Source organism: Alternaria atra (assembly GCF_907166805.1).
Source record: "Alternaria atra isolate CS162 genome assembly, contig: 23, whole genome shotgun sequence".
Classification (NCBI taxonomy): Eukaryota; Fungi; Ascomycota; class Dothideomycetes; order Pleosporales; family Pleosporaceae; genus Alternaria; species Alternaria atra.
Window position 1 is genome coordinate 1579268 of NW_025091321.1, and position 17783 is coordinate 1597050.

The 17783-nt window shown below is 51.1% G+C and overlaps 3 protein-coding genes across 3 annotated transcripts; 2 read left to right on the plus strand and 1 right to left on the minus strand.

The window, feature by feature from the left end:
• Nucleotides 1–1394: 1394 nt before the first annotated feature.
• ALTATR162_LOCUS4121 (uncharacterized protein) lies at nt 1395–3275 on the plus strand (the record flags this gene model as incomplete). The annotated part of the gene is made up of 3 exons (XM_043311731.1): nt 1395–2123; nt 2171–2273; nt 2323–3275. The coding sequence occupies 3 exons, from the start codon at nt 1395–1397 to the stop codon at nt 3273–3275; spliced, it is 1785 nt and encodes a 594-aa protein (XP_043167666.1).
• A 2090-nt stretch (nt 3276–5365) lies between these two features.
• ALTATR162_LOCUS4122 (uncharacterized protein) lies at nt 5366–8504 on the minus strand (the record flags this gene model as incomplete). Its single annotated transcript, XM_043311732.1, has 2 exons — nt 5366–6330; nt 8156–8504. 2 exons carry the CDS (start codon nt 8502–8504, stop codon nt 5366–5368), a joined length of 1314 nt encoding a protein of 437 aa, XP_043167667.1.
• A 4410-nt stretch (nt 8505–12914) lies between these two features.
• On the plus strand, nt 12915–14945 carry ALTATR162_LOCUS4123 (uncharacterized protein; the record flags this gene model as incomplete). Its single annotated transcript, XM_043311733.1, has 3 exons — nt 12915–13767; nt 13815–14570; nt 14626–14945. The coding sequence occupies 3 exons, from the start codon at nt 12915–12917 to the stop codon at nt 14943–14945; spliced, it is 1929 nt and encodes a 642-aa protein (XP_043167668.1).
• Between the last annotated feature and the right edge of the window lie 2838 nt (nt 14946–17783).

The window sequence follows — 17783 nt, forward strand, 5'->3', positions numbered from 1 at the left end:
GGAGCCAATCGGAGTCGACCGACTCATTATTTGCACGCCGACACGGCATTGTCTTTATCAACCGCCGCAGATAGAACCAACATGTCTCGAGAGTCCAAGTACCTTTTTGGAGACTTCATCAAAGACAGCTGTTGACAATCATGCAAACGTTGTTGTTGTTGTGGTTGATGCGTGGTCGAGCCGTGAAGCTCAGCGGGCGCTTCGGCAGGGCCAGCACCGTTAGCGACTAGCCCATATGTGCCTCAGGATTTAATATCATCTTGCCCAGCATACTAGAGGGCCGCTCAGGGACAGCCTCGTCGGCTTGAAATAGCTACAGGGTCCTTTCTTCACCCCAATGCCTGTCGCTTTCCATCTATCTGGGGAATCTCGATGTGCTCGCGTTTCTGTTTGCTGAGTCTGCCTGGCGCGTTGGAGAGCGCTGAACACGCGTGCATGTACATGACAACAACTGGCGCCTACCGAGATGCTGTGTGTCTTTCGCTGTTCTGCGCCTGTTCTCACGTATAGTGTATCACTTCAACCGCCTCGCCGCTTTGCACATTGCTCGCAGTCCGGTAGCCGCCCCGATGCGCATAAGCCGACCATGACTGATTGAGTGCCCCCATGCCACCTGCACCCCTTTCGCGCCGTTTCTCATAAGGTAGACGGGGATGAATGGGTTGAATGTCATGCTGCAACCCGGCCGCGCAGTGACCAACACCTGGTGGTGCCGTGTGGTTGAAACAAAAGACGTGCAAACGACGGAACCACGCCGCGTCACTGACAGTCGTCGCTACCACTGTGTTAACATGCGCTAGACATGACGACTGCGTAGACTACTGAACCAAACAAACATAATCACCGCCCTTCCGCGAATCTCATGCCCCCAGTTCTGCTGCTCCTGAAGATCCTGTCCATCCTGCGACTCGGTTCGAGTTGACTGTTAATAGACGTGATGACGTTCTTCCCTTCCCACGCCTGCGTATGACGCAGACAGCAGGTCGCCTACGTCCCAGCCTGCGGCACGTCCATGGCGCCGCATGTAGAAGATGGCTCTGCACAGCCAGTCAAACTCCACTCAAGATACCGTTGTCTTACCTGCTGCTTGTTACGCTCCCTCTTTCTTCCTCCATCCAGGGTATCGCTGCCGTAGAAAACCAAAAGCCCGCAATCCACCGGGCTGAGCCGTGTTTGTGACCACAGCCTTTCTTCCAACGTCTTCTTCCTTCCGCACCCACATCTCCATTTTCCCGGTCCTCTCCAGCAACCTGTCACTGTCGCGCCTGCATGGGATTTCTGCAATAGCAGCAGCACTTATTCGCTGCGCTCCACAAACGGTCGCCTACTCGACGACTCCCACTTAGCAACGTCATACTGCAGGTGCTCCCGCGCGCCTGCCATTGGGCTCCAGCATGGCCTATCGCGACCAACCCGGCCACCATCACGCTCCCTACGCATCGTCTTTTGACAAACAATACTACGATCGCGGTAGAAGTCCCGACTATGGCACGAGACCCAAGTCTCGCACTGGCACTGATGGATCTGACTATCGGCCTCGTGACACCAGTCCGGGCTGGGACCGTCGCAGTTTCGACAGTGCCTCTCAGCCAATTCAGCAGCCATTGAAGAATGCTATCGGGCATGCCTTTGAAAAGTCTGATGCCGCGAGGGTTGTTGATCCGGATCTCATTGCTCAGATTACCGAGCAAGTAAAGAAGTCGGTCTTGGATGAGATCAAATCAAGCGGCATGGCTGGTACGACACAAGCACAAGCCATACCCGTCTCTCCGCAGCAATGGGTTCCCCCCTCTCCAGCGTCAACATCAAACTCGATCCCACCTCGCGACGTGTATACCCCGCCTTCCCCCAAGCGCACCGACTTTCCAGCCCAACCATCTCCGGAGCGCGACCCCTTGTATCGCGATCCACTGCTGGATGGAAACAGCGACATTCTTACCCCGCGTCCTGAGCGAAGTGCACCGGTAGAGCGGGAGCGACCGTCTGCGCGACCAGGTCCTCCGCCCAGGATGATGACCGAAGATTATACCCCGATCGAGAAGATGTGGCAGCGGCTGTTCGAGGCAGATGGTCAACCTCTGCCTCGTCTTGGCCAACTGTTGCGAGGTTTGGCTCTGCATTTGGTGCGTAGCCAAGTCTATAGAGAAAATATACGCTAATGTTGGTATAGATTGAAGATTATGAACCAAAGCACAGTCTTGTCATCTCTCCTGCCAAGATGCTCAAATTTTATGAGCAAGTCAAGCTCAAGGATGAGATCTATCCGTGGCAAAGTAAGGTTGCCGGGCGTCTATCATCTCGTCCTTGTGCTAATACATGCAGCAATTTTCGGGGAGGTCTCTTACTCCGCGTTGTCCAAGATATACCGCGATATGCGATGCCAGCACCATCTCATCCAAGAGCACCCTGCAGAACAACCTTACATCCCCGCACTTACTCCTGCGGGCTTCCAAGAGTGGATGACTACAATGATCCAGGCCTATCCTGATGCTGAGTACGAGCGACTGGTGAAAGCAATCTTAGACATGCCCATCAGCAACGCAGACGACCGGAAAGAACGGTTCCCAAAAGAACTTCCTCGTAGGATGTTCCCAACCATCGAGAATCTACATGCGCAGCAAAGATGTGCCGCAGCTTTGTCCCCTGAAGGCGTTGGCCCACTCCGTAGGGCGCCCACTTTCCCGCCGCCGCCACCCAAAACTCAAGGTCCTCCACCAGCGCCTAATCTCGAACGCGAACGCAGCCCATACTCTGGAAAGCCTGAAGCAAGGCCGTTCGACTTCGAAGACGAGCCCATGTCCACATCCGTGCCTATTGAACGAGAGCGCAAGCCTTATTCAGCAGCTCCGGGTGGTGGGAAGTCGTATACTGACGACATGAGCTCCAGCACTTACTCTGATGGCGCCGCGAATGAGAGGCGTCGACGTGCGCAATCGACTGCCGGCCAAGGACCATTTGCACCGCCTCCTCCAGATGCTCACTATCACCAGCAACCTCCTCACCCTCGCACAAACCCAACGAACGTCCGATCGCGAAGCCCAAGCTTTTCCAAATATGGCACTCAGTCTGATCCCACGGTACGAGATATTTCCAGTAACTACTATGCCTCCAACATGCACAATGTTGCGGATGACTCCCATCGCTACGGCAGAGACTCTGATAACAAGAGACACACTCGTCAGCGAAGCGGAACTGGTGGCATGAATGGATCTTTCGACTCTCAATCCCGATCAGTGTACGACGATGATGACTATTCAAGGTCGAGGTGGAATTAACGAAGATGAGACCAGAGGCGACGACTCCCGTTGCTACTAGTCAGTCATATCACTACGACGAGCTCACACCGCCCACCAAATTTATGATTTTACGATATATACCCCAAATTTCCTGTCGCTGCAGTTATTTCTCTTCAGCTTTTGGTGTATTTGCTTAGTAGAATGGCATGTCGTTTGGTATCCGTACTGGTTTTTGTCACATACCCTGTTTTGCGTTGCTATTTTTCTTGTTGTGGTTATCCTGTCGAAAAGGACTGTCGCTGTACAATATTATCATGACTGCTTGTCGAAACGATTGAAGAGTCCCGTTTTTCTCGTTGCCCTCTTCACAGTTCCACCTCAACAAGTCTACTATCAAACACGAAATCAATAGCCACGCATGAACACCGTGCTTTTTTCTTACATTAAACATCGAAATTCCAGGATGATACACCTACATATCTCAACGCAATCAAAGATCTACTCGCAACAAACTCTGCCCTTTTCCTAATTTCATTTCCCACCCTTCTCAACACTACTACTACTACCACCCTTGGTCAGTTGGCCCACCCACCTAGAAATACCCAAACTCATCTTCTTCACCCTTTCACGATGTGTCTTTGCCAACCGCGCTTCCTCTTCTTTGTCAAGATCCGACATGGACTTTAGTTGCTGTTGTGGTAATATGTCTGCGAAATTCTGAGCTGGTTGTGCTGGAGATGGAGATTGTTGGGCGGCTTGGACTGGACTTGTTTGGGGTTGGGGTTGCGGTTGCGGTTGTAGAGGAAAGTAGCCTGAATGAATGCCATGGGTGTGAGGCGACGGGAACCGGGGTACAGAGCTGTGGTGCGGAGTGGCGCCGAAGTGGACGTGGGATGAGGATGGGGGTGCAATCTTGGGTGAAGATGAAGGGGTGTGAGATGGCGTGGTAGTGGTGTTACTGGAAGACATTTTAGGTGGTGACTGCTCTGGTTCTTACTTGGCTGTAATGTTGTCGTAGAGTGGGATAATGAGCAAAATATGGGAAGCTTTTTTCCTTTTCAGAACAGGAATGAACGATCGAAAGGTGTTAGCACGATGTATGAAACCGTCAAGGCGCGGATAAACGTGCGCTTATAGCGTTTGCTTGGACTTAGCCGTAGGCTGGTGAAAGTGATACCCGCGATATAAGAAGACTAGTCAGGCCCAGATTGATCTTCATCTTTCTGTTGAATGCTGTAGATATCAACATACTATCTCGTAGCTTATCTGCCCATTGTCTTCTCTCTGGTCTAAGCGCTGGAAATTTTGTTGGTTGTGCAACCAGCTTTTCTTCAAGTCATTCACAAGATTTGTATTGCCTTTCCAATGATCTTCTTTTGGCCCATTTCCATTCGTCTTCAATAACCAGACTACTCTGCGCCTACCCAATTGCCGCAACAATACCCCATGAGTCCAGGCTATGAAGCTAGTGAAGAGTAACACCACGCCTCGTCGATCCTTCGTCGGTGCTCTCTCCCGCAACTTTGTGATCATTACTTGGACACAATCTTCGATGACAAGAGGAGTAGATAAAACGCGGTAGATGCGCCAGCCACGCTCCTCAGCCTCATTGATGAGGAATCCCGCATGCTTCGATATTGTGATGGCGACAGGGCCAGAAGCACCACAGAGTGAACCATCGACGTAACCGATAGAGGTTTTGCAGACCATAACAGAGCGACGCTAGGAGCTAGAGAGGGAGACAATGCGGTCACAGTCGAGAAACGACGGTGCGGTGAGTGGAGTTGAGAAGGCTTTCTAGAACTTTTGCACTCCCTACTTAACTTTGTTTCTAGACCACAAGAGCTACGAGCAAACGATACTGTACTAGGCAAGTAAACTTCCAGTCGATGACTGTGGAGGGTGCATTAGAGTTTGAGAGTGGAGTGGGAAGACTGTTAACCTGATAGTCTACGGTCTGATAAAAGATGGGATGAAGGGGAGAGTCAACAGAAGAGTGGAGGGTGAAAGGACGATTGTTGTTCATGTAGGGGTTTTTGAGAAGAGATGAGTAGGAAGTGAAAAAGCTCTCCAGTAAGAGCAGTATGTGTATTAGAGATTAGATAGTATTCCTCCTTCTCGCTGTCACCCTACAAAACCGGAGTAATCGCGACATTGTCAATCTGGACCTTCTTCGCTGAACCAATTCCGCTTTGGTAGCTAAACTCGATCTTCAGGATAGCGGTACTGCCACTCGCCAAGCTGAACTGTCCACTACCGATAGTCCCAACAGGCGTGAAAGAAGTAGACGCGACCACACCACCAGCCAGAGCAACATCATTAATATACGCCACCGCAGACACAATACCAGCTGTTGTTACGCGCCTCGCCTGGAAACTCACTTGATAAGTAGTTCCAGGGCACAAGGTGACGGCCTGAACGAGGCGTTGCGGCAAGTTACCGTTGGTGGCGTCGCTCCTTGATCGGAGAGCGAATGTGCTTCCTGAAATACTTACTCGTTCCAGGATTGCACTGCCGGCAGTGAGGACACTCCATGTGCCGGCCAGAGGAGTTTCAAAACCGCCATTGACAATGGCATTGGCACTTGGAGAACATGAGCCAGCACCAGCACTGGGCGTGGCAGTTGCAGTGACGGTGACAGTCGAAGCAGAAACGGTCTCCGTGGTGGTTACTGTGGATAGCTCGCCCGGGAGAGTGACTGTCGAAGCGGGAGCGGTTTCGGTGGTGGTTGCTAGATTACCAGGGAGGGTGACAGTTTCAGCTGGGAGAGTGACGGGAAGCGTGATGGTAGAATCCTCTCCGGGTAGGGTTACTGTCGTTGGGACGGTGACGGTCGAGGCTTCGCCGGGTACTGTGACAGTCGTGATTTCTCCCGCACCAGGAATCGTAAGAGTTGAAGTTTTGTCTTCGCCTGGGATCGTAACAGATACTGTTGCAGTTGATGGTGCTCCAGGTATCGTGACGGTTATGACTTCTCCTTCCCCGGGAACGGTTAGTGTAGATGTCTTCTCATCCCCAGGCACGGTAACGGTGATGACCTCCCCGGCACCAGGGACAGTAAGCGTTGAGGTTGATGGGGGAAGGGTCACCGAGGCTGTCACTGTCGTCTAATCTCCAGGGGCTGTAACCGTCGTGACTTCTCCTTCTCCCGGAACAGTGATCGTTGTGGTAACTTTGTCACCAGGCAGCGTAACTGTGGTGATGGCACCAGAAACCGTGATAGTAGACTGAGGTGCGGTCACAGTAACCGCAGAGCAAGAGGAAGGACCAAGAGGCAAAGATGGGTTTGTAACCACGGCAGATGATGATCGCGGAGGTACGACGACAGAGGTCAAAGTTGACCCAGTGGCAGAAGAGGATGAGACACCATTGCACAAGCCAAAACCCTTCTGGCAACTACCGGCAGCACAGTACGTGCTTGTACTTCCGCAATAGCTGTTACGACGCGTTAGATTCGTTTAGTTAGTCCGGCAAAGCCACTCTTACCTATATTGGGAGCAACAGTCACCGTAGCGCGAACCCGCACAGGTTTGATCTCCATACTGTGGACCACAGCGTCCATCCTTCGAGACCTTCGTTGCAGGAGGAGTTGACGATGTCTTACACTGCCCATAATCTGCCTGACATCCAGTATTACAGTGCTCTGCTGTCGTGGCACTTATGCTTGTTAGCCTGAGGCAGGAATACATGTAGTACACAGCAGTGAACATACCACCACGACTGCGATGAGCAGCAAGACCCAAACCTTGACCCTGCGCAGGTGAGGCCAAAGCTTGCACCGCAACGACCGTTGGTCGATACACGCTGAGCGCCTACGATGCTGCCAAGGAGAGATGTTACGATGAGAACCGGAACGGACAACATGGCGGCGACTGGAACGACAGACTTCTAGAAAAAGGACTGAGTGAGTGAATGAATTCGGACCAAGCTCACTGCACCAAAACTGGTGCCAGCCCTACCTTATATTCATCAAGAGGCTACTGCAGGGGTTGTGTAAATGCTGGGGTTGACGAGGAGCTAAGGAAGTCAATGGTAGTGGGAAATGCTTTTTGTACTAATTAGGCCCTGCGTGTCCCATAACGGCCAGGTAAGGTCTCTCCAAGGGTCTGAATCTGGTAAGGAGGATCGACCAAACCGGAATTACCAAGACAGCATACATCAGAAAGTCGATCCGTAGACCTGTCGCTCGGAAGACGTACTGCATGGGTTTCTGATGGTTGCGCGAGGTTCTTTTCGCAAGTACATGGCCTCGCCCAAGAGAACCACAAAGGATAAGAACGTCGGTAATGTTCTTTGTAAAGTGCCTGTAAGGACTTCGCGAGCACAGGAACGGGACATCAAGGGGTGATGCGGCTGTTGTTCAGCCTTGAAAAGCTAGCCATCATAGCGCCATCGTACCTAGCGTGAAGTTCTGAACCGCTTGGCACCTGCTAACACGACAGCCACCACGTGTATCCATAAACGATACATCTAGAATGACTCGCGAACGGTGCGCCCTTGAGTGGATGTCTAGACATTGGGTTTCTAGTTGAGCGACGAGGAAGAAGCGTTCGACAGATAGCAAAGGTCATTACGTTCCAGTGAGGACCATCACAAACCGTTCAGGTCTGAAAAATCAAAACCCGAATACAATCAGCTTAGTCTTAAAGGCAAGTTGTCGCACTATCGTCAAAGAATACGACTATTTTGATATGTGTAAAGACTTTTCTGAAATCGTATCAAAGCCTCTGTTGCAGTTTTCTCAAGGGTGTGGGTGGAGGTGGTACGCGCTTCGAGATTTGATATACTGCCATGATATCGTCAATATGATACACATTCTCATACATGTGCTGTACATAGCTTCTGTCGGGATGGGAGATGTTCTTGCATTTTGGAAGTAGGCTGCATGTTCGGAACTTACACCCCTGGCCATGATATACTGGCTATTGAGAAGTCGTTCCAAAATCGTCTGCTGTATGTCTGCTGGGCCGCTGCTATCTTCACCTTCATGAGCACCAAACCAAGGATGGCGATAGACCGAGAGACCATGTATTTTCTGAGTACGACTTTTGCTGATGAACCCTTCAAAACTACTGCGACGTAGATGAGCGTGAAGAAGTCCACGAATGGGGTGTCGGAACAGATGAAACGATCAGCCCTTCTCAAAGCCATAAAGGGCATCACAAGACCTCTTTCACGGCAAGCCACCAGTGCTGATGCAGTGAATGCTAAACCAAAGGTCGCTGCGATAAGAGCGTTGAGTACGGTGGCTGGAAGAAGTAGGTTCATCGCGATAGCACAGGCGAGCGAGACGACCAGGAGGATAAACCCCGTGTTGGTGAAGTACAACTCTGCAAACTCACCATCGTGATCTTTCGAAACGATAGAAGTGTGGCCATCAAGCACGACAGATGTCTTGACTCCAGCCTTGTCCCTGTGACGAATTGCGAGATGGTAGAGTATCGCGAAGCCGTAGTTGATCTCCTTGAAAAAGACAGTAATGCAAGAGTGTAGCAGAAATGCGCTCCCGAAGTTGATCTCCTGCCTTCAAGGGACGGTCGACATGATGTGAGACGACGTTCGGCGAAAACTGTGGTGTTGTGATACGAAGTGAAACTACTCACAAGGCTGAGAAGTAGCAGTATGCCTACTCAAATAGGTAGCTGCTCGTATTGGCTGAGATGCGCCGCTGCTTCTTAAACGAAAAGATTGTGGACATTTACCGGACGTGTAACTCCATCTATCAAGCAATAGAGTGTTAATAGATACGGGATGCACAGCAATAGTATAGGTAGAGGTATATTACCTTGTAAGACTAGAGACGAACCGCTATTGAGCCACGATAGCGGTAAGGTAGGCTAATATACTGTGGTTGCTTGGCATTACGGCCCGGGCGGGTCCGGAGTGGCCCACTGCCTGACACCATCGGTGTATAGCCAGCCTCATGGCTTGCCTTGGTCTAACACATCTGAGCTGCTGTCCGTTGAGGATGAACAAAGAGCAATATTCAGAAATTGACTATGGTCACTGTTATAACAATGAAGAGATCCATCCCTATTTTCAAAGCTTGAGGTACTGAACATGTGCTTTTGATTTCGTTATCAAGGCCCTAGAGTGGCATAGATGATTGGAGTAATACGTGGCCGACCTAAGCGACTTACTTTGAATAATATTTAGTCCATGCTTCATAAACACAACGAGAGATTGGAGCACAACTTCCGCTTCATAGTCCACTTGTCTGATCATGTTCTTCAGTAATCTCTGCTTGTTGCTCATCTCGCTTCCTTCGTCTAGTCCTCCGCCTTCGCATGCTGGGATCAAAAGTTTTTCCTTCAACCTTACATTACAATGGTAGTTTCCCACTTTTGCAGGATACTGGGCTGTTTTCTTGTAGTGCAGTTTGCTCGGTCCGTTCATGCTGACGACTTTGATTTTGTCAGTAAGATAACTACTCGAAAGGACTACGAGTGCATACTGTTCTTTAGTCCGCTTCAGTATTCTGCATTGACTGTGTTTGTTGAGTGCTAGATTTAGAGAATGTGAGGTTGTTGATGTATGTCAGAATCGTCAACCGCCACTGCACGGTGCATAGTTTGGCATCCATATCTTGCCGTGTGTCAATTCTGCGTAGTCGGACACGGAATATTTGACAGCATTGGTACCGCCGAGACGTGGATGAGACATCAAGACGTTTTTGCGTCGGGAAAAAAAAGGGTGGTATGCAGGTTGTGCCTGCTTCATCGTTACTAACGCTGGGTACAATGAGGAGTTCTCTTAGTTCTGCCAGATATGACATCGTATGTAAAATGCTAAGCATGTCTTTTGTCCGATCACAAATGTGCCGGAAAACTATAGACTCATCCATGAATCAGCAACAGTGTCCTTCCCCAATCTTTGATCATTGACAACATAAGTCCCCCTATGAGTGCTCACTGATTGCGACCAATGAGCACATTCTCGATGTAAAGCGCCGCAGGTTATGCAAACATTTGAGAACAATGTCCCCTTGCCTTCGGACGAAAATAATGATGATCGCGTTAGGAGACTTGGAGACTGACCATACGGGCCGAAACCATCGTCCGCGGGTGTTACCGCAATCAAGGCTGGGTAACGTAATCATACGTATGGACCCCTCAAACATGCACCGACTGGTGTTTGATCGGGATACTTGAGAGAAAGTTGCGAAGTCCGTCTGGGCCGGAGAGTGTATCTCCGCGCCATGCGCTCCCTCACGTCACGTCCGTATGAACGCGCCGTACATGATGGGACCGGGTGTCCCCAGACACGTCTAATTACTCCTTTTTGGCTGAGTAAATTTTGTGTAACCAACAGCATTCACCCTAGTAAGGCCATGACAGTTGTCTGGAGTGGAACGTCAGCGACGTCATGGTTGGAGCTAGAGTGAGCCTTGGGGCGCCGTCAGTGCTAGGATCAGGGGCAATACAAGCGGTGTTGAAGTTGTAGACTTGAGACGAGCCAGGAAAGGACGCACTGTGCCGTGGGGCTTGGATGTTCTTCATATAGGCATGCCTCAGTATGGCGCAGTGCGTACAGAGTAGTCTCAGGCGGAGATCGTGTATCCCGACACGATGGGGCCCAAATTAGCGCGGCAGATGGCTGAGCAAGCAGTCGCGCCGTAAATAGCACGGCCCCAGCGTCAATCGGGTCCTCGCACCCAGCGGGGCCCGACAGACCACAACAACCTTGAATGTCTCTGATTGCACACCGAAACTAACTATGCCTCACAACAACGAATCCTTGTGATAACGTACGTCTCGCAACAATCATGCAGGTGTGTCTAACGATCGTGCGTCATTGGACTCTCCGAGCGCCTCCCCATGCTTCAATGTCCGTCCATTCGGAGTTGGCCTCCATCTCAGCTCAGCTCAGCTTTCGCGGGGCAATGCATGCATCTTCTGTCCGGAACGCTACGGCCGGGCTATTCATGGGGCTCGCTGGCGTCAAGCACCATAGGCCATGGCTATCTTGGCCTCGGACAATATACAGTCCATGCCCCTACGACCGTGACCAACTTGTCTATCCAGTTGCGGCTCCGATGGGAGATCCCTTACAAAACTACTCATCCCCAGCGACTTTAAACGCATACTCATAATTAGTTACTGCAGCCTACTACGTCACTAACCGAATAGCTGAATTGCGACAACTTGCATGCTGATACATCGCTTTGATTGAAACGCGTCACCCGGCGTACGAAAAAGAAGGATGTCTGGGTTACTAAAGAGAAACACGAAGAAATCAGCCGCCATCTTGCGGGCAGTTCCAGAGAGCACGAAAGATGAGGCGGGTCTCCACATTCGTCAGCAAGACACAGCAACGCAAGATCGTCTATCCGCAGATGGTGGCAACTCGCCATTGTCAGCCGGCTCTACTGCACCGACCCTTCCAAGATCAGCATCTATCTGGCGTAAGCCGTGCAAGAAGAGGAAGCGCAATCTTTCGATAGACGCAGGGACGAGAGCCAATCTTACCGCAGAGAAAACGTCGACATCGACCCACGCATCGCTCACAGGCGCGATTGGGACTTACAAACACGGGAAGATTCAATGGCGAAGGAAGGATCGCAGCTCCCTCATTAGCCACAAGAAGGACAATCCGAACAAGGACAAGTGCTCTAGCCCAAGGCCTAAGATACAAGTAGTAATCCCTTGTGGAAAACCACTTCCCGCTCTTCCATTTTTCGACACATCTCCCACCGAGCTTGAAAGCAATCACGAAGTATCGCCTCCATCAGCAAGCCACAATCGTATGCGAGATTCTATTGTATCTCCACTTGTGCAATCGCAAGTGCAGCGCATAAGCAACAAAAGTACGCCGGGATCGGAACGCCACATTCCAAGGCACCCTAAGAGCAGCTTTGAATCAAGCAGTTCGAACAATGGATCGCAAGAGAGCGATGCCTCGTCACTGCACAGCAACCGCTCTTCAGAGACCAGCGTAGAGAATGATACTTCTCCTACACAAGGAAAACACTCACGACATTCAGTGTATCTTCCAAGTGGGCAGACTATAGTACCCGGAGGAACGTTGTGTTCTTCCCCTGAGATCACCACGAATCCAGCCGTAGACGGAGGCCGATGTCATGCTCCACCGACAGTGCCACCTCGAACATATATTCACCGGTGCTCTAGTCAGGAGGACCTTGCCTTCCAACCTACTTGTGACCTACATGTTGCACAGCGCAAGCCAAGATTGAGCCGGAAGTCCTCCAAACGGAGCGGTCCGCGGGAGAACTCAGCCGCGGATGCGGGCATGGCCCTGATTAACGAGGTGATCTCCTCTGCATCTGGAGCACTTCCATCCCCTTTACGTGCATCTAGCCCTACGCTCAGCGAGGCCGAGTGCGACCTGCATGTCCAATTGGCTTCTTCGTTTGGCGGCGATAGCGATCCTCGGACAAATGTCCAACATCGGTCGCCCCTTGCAGAAGGCAACCCTTTCCGGCAGGGCGTACATGAACTCCCAGCTGAGAGTGGGAAATTGGTCGATACTAAGAGCCAGCCCCAAAGAGACTGTGCTGACATCGTACTACCTGACACCCCACCTCCAGTTATTCCTCGTAGATCCAGTAGGCGACAATCGGCTACCAGGAGGATAATTGGAGCCGACCGCCTACCACGCGATCACATTGCTTCGCAGATCATGCAACAGTGCTCCCGACCGAGCACAGGATTGACCCTTATGATTCCACAATATAAAAGACCAAGTGTGGATCTGGTATTTTCCCAGCCACCGAGTGCGACCAACGACACTAAGCCAACTATCACACCTGCTGGAGCCGAGCAGGTCATACTCAACATCTTCCGTCACCTGGATCACTTCAATGATCTCTTCGCTGCAGCTTTCATTAACCAAGGCTTCTATCGTGTGTTCAAACGCCACGAACTCGACCTTATCAAATCTACCCTGCGGAAGATGTCGCCTCCAGCTTGGGAGTTCAGAGAAATTGCCTTTCCTGGACACGATGCTCTACATGCGGAAGACCTGGAGATGACACGACCGGAAGAGGAATATAACCCCACCTCATATCTTAGGCTTCAGAAGAGAGATGTCCAAGTCATCCGTACCATAAAGTCAGAGATCTTGGAGAAGTGCCAATCCTTTATTCGACCGGAAATATCCGCTGCGCTCATGAGCGCATGTCCAGCTGAGTCGGCTAGGATTGACGACGCTTTATGGCGTATATGGACGTTTTGCAAGATATTCGGCTCAGGCAAAGGTCGTGAGGAGGACATCGTCGCGCAGATGGACTGGCTTAAGGGTGGTATACTAGTCCACCAGGCGACCTGCACATTCAGCATCATGAGCACAGATTTCATGAGCGATACATTGGTTGGTGCGCCAGAGTGCTTTGGGCAAGGGAATGAGGGTGGCTTGGCCGCCGAGCAACTCTTTGACATGATGGAGCTCTGGACATGCCTTTCGGTATTGCTACAAAATTTTGAAGGGCGCACTGTCCAGGCTCGACAGGCTGGCATTTACGACAACACCGAAATTCGAGGAGGCGATATTGATGGCGAAGAGATGATGCTCGGTTTGTCCATCCGTTGAGCGTATCATTGAACGTGCTAACCAGACTAGACGAGTGGATCTACCACCTTCTCACTTTTGGCCTTGCTGCTGTTCTTAAGCTCACGGGCCCATACCACCCCTTGGATCCCAAAGCTTTCGATGTTGCGGCTGAGAACGGATGGCTCAACTGGAAACCCCCGGTGTTTGATGGTACCCGGCAACATTTCCTCAAAGAAGCAGCCCGACGCGTCTACGAAGACAAGATCGCGCACACATATGCCCAGATATCTATCCGCGACGTACAACGCCAGCAGTCGAAGATCCGCATCCAGAAACATATAAACGAGCTGCAGCATCGTAAAAATAGTGGTGAGCATCGGCCGATGATTGGCATGTCCGAGGAAAGGCCTATGTCAGAGTGGGATACTGTGATTCGGAATCTGACACGATCGCCCCTCCCACCGCAAGGTTCTGGAAACGACATCATTACTCATGTTCCAGCGCTGAGGTCAACCTCTGCGGAGGAAGTGGCGACATCCGTGCCTCTCCCAGCTTCCAGCTCAACGTCTAGCAGAACGTCTTCATCGCGTCGCCGGATAGTTGCTCAACCGCTGCTTCCAACACCGCCACCCTCAACAGTACCTAGTAACTACGATCAGCGCAGCGTGATTTCGAGCCTACCGTCCATTGGAGAACAACCACAGTCGCCGCCACGCCGGATAGTAGCCCAACCCTTGCTCCCATCTCCTTCGGCATCAACAGTACAGAGTAACCGCGATTTGTACACCATGGGCAGCGAATCAAGCGTAGGCTCTCCACCCCGCCGTATGTTTGCTCAACCACTTCTGCCGACACCCTCCTCTTCCACGGTGCTAAACAGTCGTGAATGGTATCGCTATAGCACAGGCACGTCCATGCCTTCCATTCTCGAAGACCCACTCCACCATCCTCTTTCAGAACTACCAAGCTCGCCTCACCCCGCATTCCGACCTCATCCCATGTCACAACCTCAGCGTGAGCGCCACATGCGTCAAGGTAGCCAGTCTTCCGAAAGCTCCAGTTCCCGAAGCGGAGCCCTTCAACAACATGAACAACAGCACCACATCTATGGATCTCGAAGCCATGAAAATACGGCCGACAAAGCGATATATCGAATCGTGGAGATGGGATTCACAGCTGCACAAGCGAGAGAGGCGCTAAGATTGACAGATCTTGGCAACGGGTTGAGGGTCGATCGGGCGGTGGAGTTGTTGCTTAGTCGACAGACGTGAACATTGCTGGTGTTTGAAATTGGAAAATCCTTCGCTCGAGACTGGGACTTTTCTTTTGTAGGCAGCGTAATATGTTTTCCCTCCTTCATTACTATAGCGCGAGATACCCATCCTTTCGTTCAAGTCTCTTATCATCCATAGTGTGTAGTCTTTGCATTTACCTTTTCTTTCGCATACGGTTCCGCAAAAATATGCGACTCTTGACCTGGGTGCCTGGTTACCCACCGGAATCTAACGGTTGAAGTTGTAGGATCGCTGTGGTAAATTACCAAAAAGGGGCGTGCGGACATTGCTGTGGACGCCTAAACCACGATGTAGCGTCTTGTACAGCCACTCTCGAATCGCATAGCCAATGATAAAATGGAGACCGCGGCCCGCCAACCCCAACGCTAATGAGGGATAACCCACATGTGCAAGGATGAGCTGATTCAAACACGATTAAAAGTAGGTAGGATCTTAGTCGGTTTAACCGTTCAGATCGCTCGTCCCGACCGCGTCCCTCCATCGTGGTTTTCATCCGTTGCGAAAACACCAAAGCAAACCACTATAACGCTCATCACGATACCCGCCATGTTTTCGCAATCGCCCATATCCTTGCCACTTTTTCTCCTCCTAACCTCGCTCCCATCCAGCATAGCAACCTGCTTTCTCCCCAACGGCACCGAACACCTTGACTCGGGAACATCACGCTGTTCCTCCTCGCTCTCCGACCCACTCTACTATACATGCTGCCAATCCGCATGGCCCAACCCACCGGGAGGCGATGTCAAGAACGGTCCTACGGCCGATGAATGTCTACCGAATGGGCTTTGCCAGAATAGAGGCTACAGCAGTGTGCAAGGTGGAGAAAAGCCAGAATGGACGCATTTCTACAGAGTTTATTGCGCGAATAAAGACTGGGAAGGATGCATAAACGTTTGTAGAGATGGAGACCTGGCGAACCAAAGTGCACAGCTGACGCCTTGTGATGGGACGCCTACATCGGAGTTTTGGTGCTGTGGAGATAGCAATGAATGTTGTAGTTCCTCGTCTATATCTACCACTGGTTCGTCAAAGTCGAAGAAAATCAGGATTCCGAAGGAACTTGGAGGAGGAGGAGGAGGAGGAGGAGGAGGGGGTGCGGGGTCCAGCTCTTCGAGTGTGGAATCGGCGCCGACTTCTTCGAGTGCGACATTGGAGCTTACTTTTACGGGTGCGAGTACGGGTGCGGTGTCAACGCCGACGTCTGCAGCGACAAACCAGTCCGGTCAAGATGAAGCGAACAGCAACCAGGAGAAGAAGACATCGAACTCAGGACGCAACATTGGTATTGGAGTGGGTGTTGGTGTTGGTGTCGCGATTCTGTTGGCTGTGGTAGCGGTTGTGTTGTTGCGGAAGAGGCGGAATCAAGATAAAAGTGGAACAGAAGACAAGCGTCCGGACAGTATCGAGAAGCAGGACGACACGAAGGGTGCTGGGAATATGTACTCAGTAGCTGAGATGCAGCATCAAGAACCGGTACGTAGAGAGACTGATGTGGGATCCAAAGCTGACTTCAATCTAGGTGTACGAGCTTCATGACGGAAGCAGAGCCGACATAGAGCTGGATGGGACGAACAAGGTAGTTGGGACAAGGTACGCTTAATAGATGGAGATGCGTTATAATCATGTTGGCGGTACTGTCTGCAGGTTTGTCTATTGCAGATCTACCTCTCCTGGTTGTCGTGCGATGGATTTTAAAGTTTCATGTTGGTTCAGTGATCCGTCTTGATCTTGTCGGAGGTCTTTCGCAACTCTGCCTACTCTGTCTTTCCTTTTTACACTGTCTCTCTTCCTTGCCAGCCTCAAAGAATGCCACAGCCGCAGTACCGCGTGTACCGGTCACGCTTGAGCCTACAGCGATTGCTTGGACGACGACAAGCCCATAAACACCCATTCCGGCACTAGTGAGGATAACGAAAGCATTACCTGCAGCAATGGGTCCAACCCTGGCCTGGAATGCAGAGGCTATAGAGCCTATATCAAAGGTCAGCAACTGGTCGGCGGACAAGTGTAGGTGATCGATATGTACTACCAACAATACCAATCGGTGTGAAGCCCACGAGCCCTAGCATCGCCGGTGTGACGAAGGAAACTATCGGACCTGAAGCTACACGCGCCAACAAGGTGGCGAACAGCTGAGGATTAGAGAGACTTCATGCTTTGAATCTCTCGCTGAACGCTGAGAGGTCTTCCTCCGTGAACTCAATCTTGGGGAAAGTGGCCTGGCTAATGGCATTGAGAAGGTCGCCTGTGCTTGTCCAAACAATTCCTGGGTCCAACATGTCGGGCTGCCTCCTGTCCTAAGTTGCCGGCCACTCTTTGCGCGTCTTCAAGGAATCCCATGTTGGAGTTGATGGAGTAGCCTGAGCCGGGTATCGTGTGTGTGCTATTGTGGAAAGTGTTGCTGGTGATAGCAATCCATTGTTTGCACTAGTACGGAACCGGTGAACGGGGCAGTACTGTTGTGTAACCACTGCGGAATGTGGGGTCAACACGTGAATTTCATAACTGGCAAGAGGACAGTCTCAGCAACGGATATCGCCTGAGGAAACTAGAAGATGCAGTAAGGAAAGACATGGAGACATGTGAGAATGTTCTTGCATAAAATTAATGACTGGACGATGAAAGTACATGTCCACGACTAGCACAAAGTGAAAAGGATATGCAGGACACTACGCATTTCACGAGAGTGAAGCACATCTGAGGGGTAACGCATTTGGGCAATTGCTGTTGATGTTTCGCAATC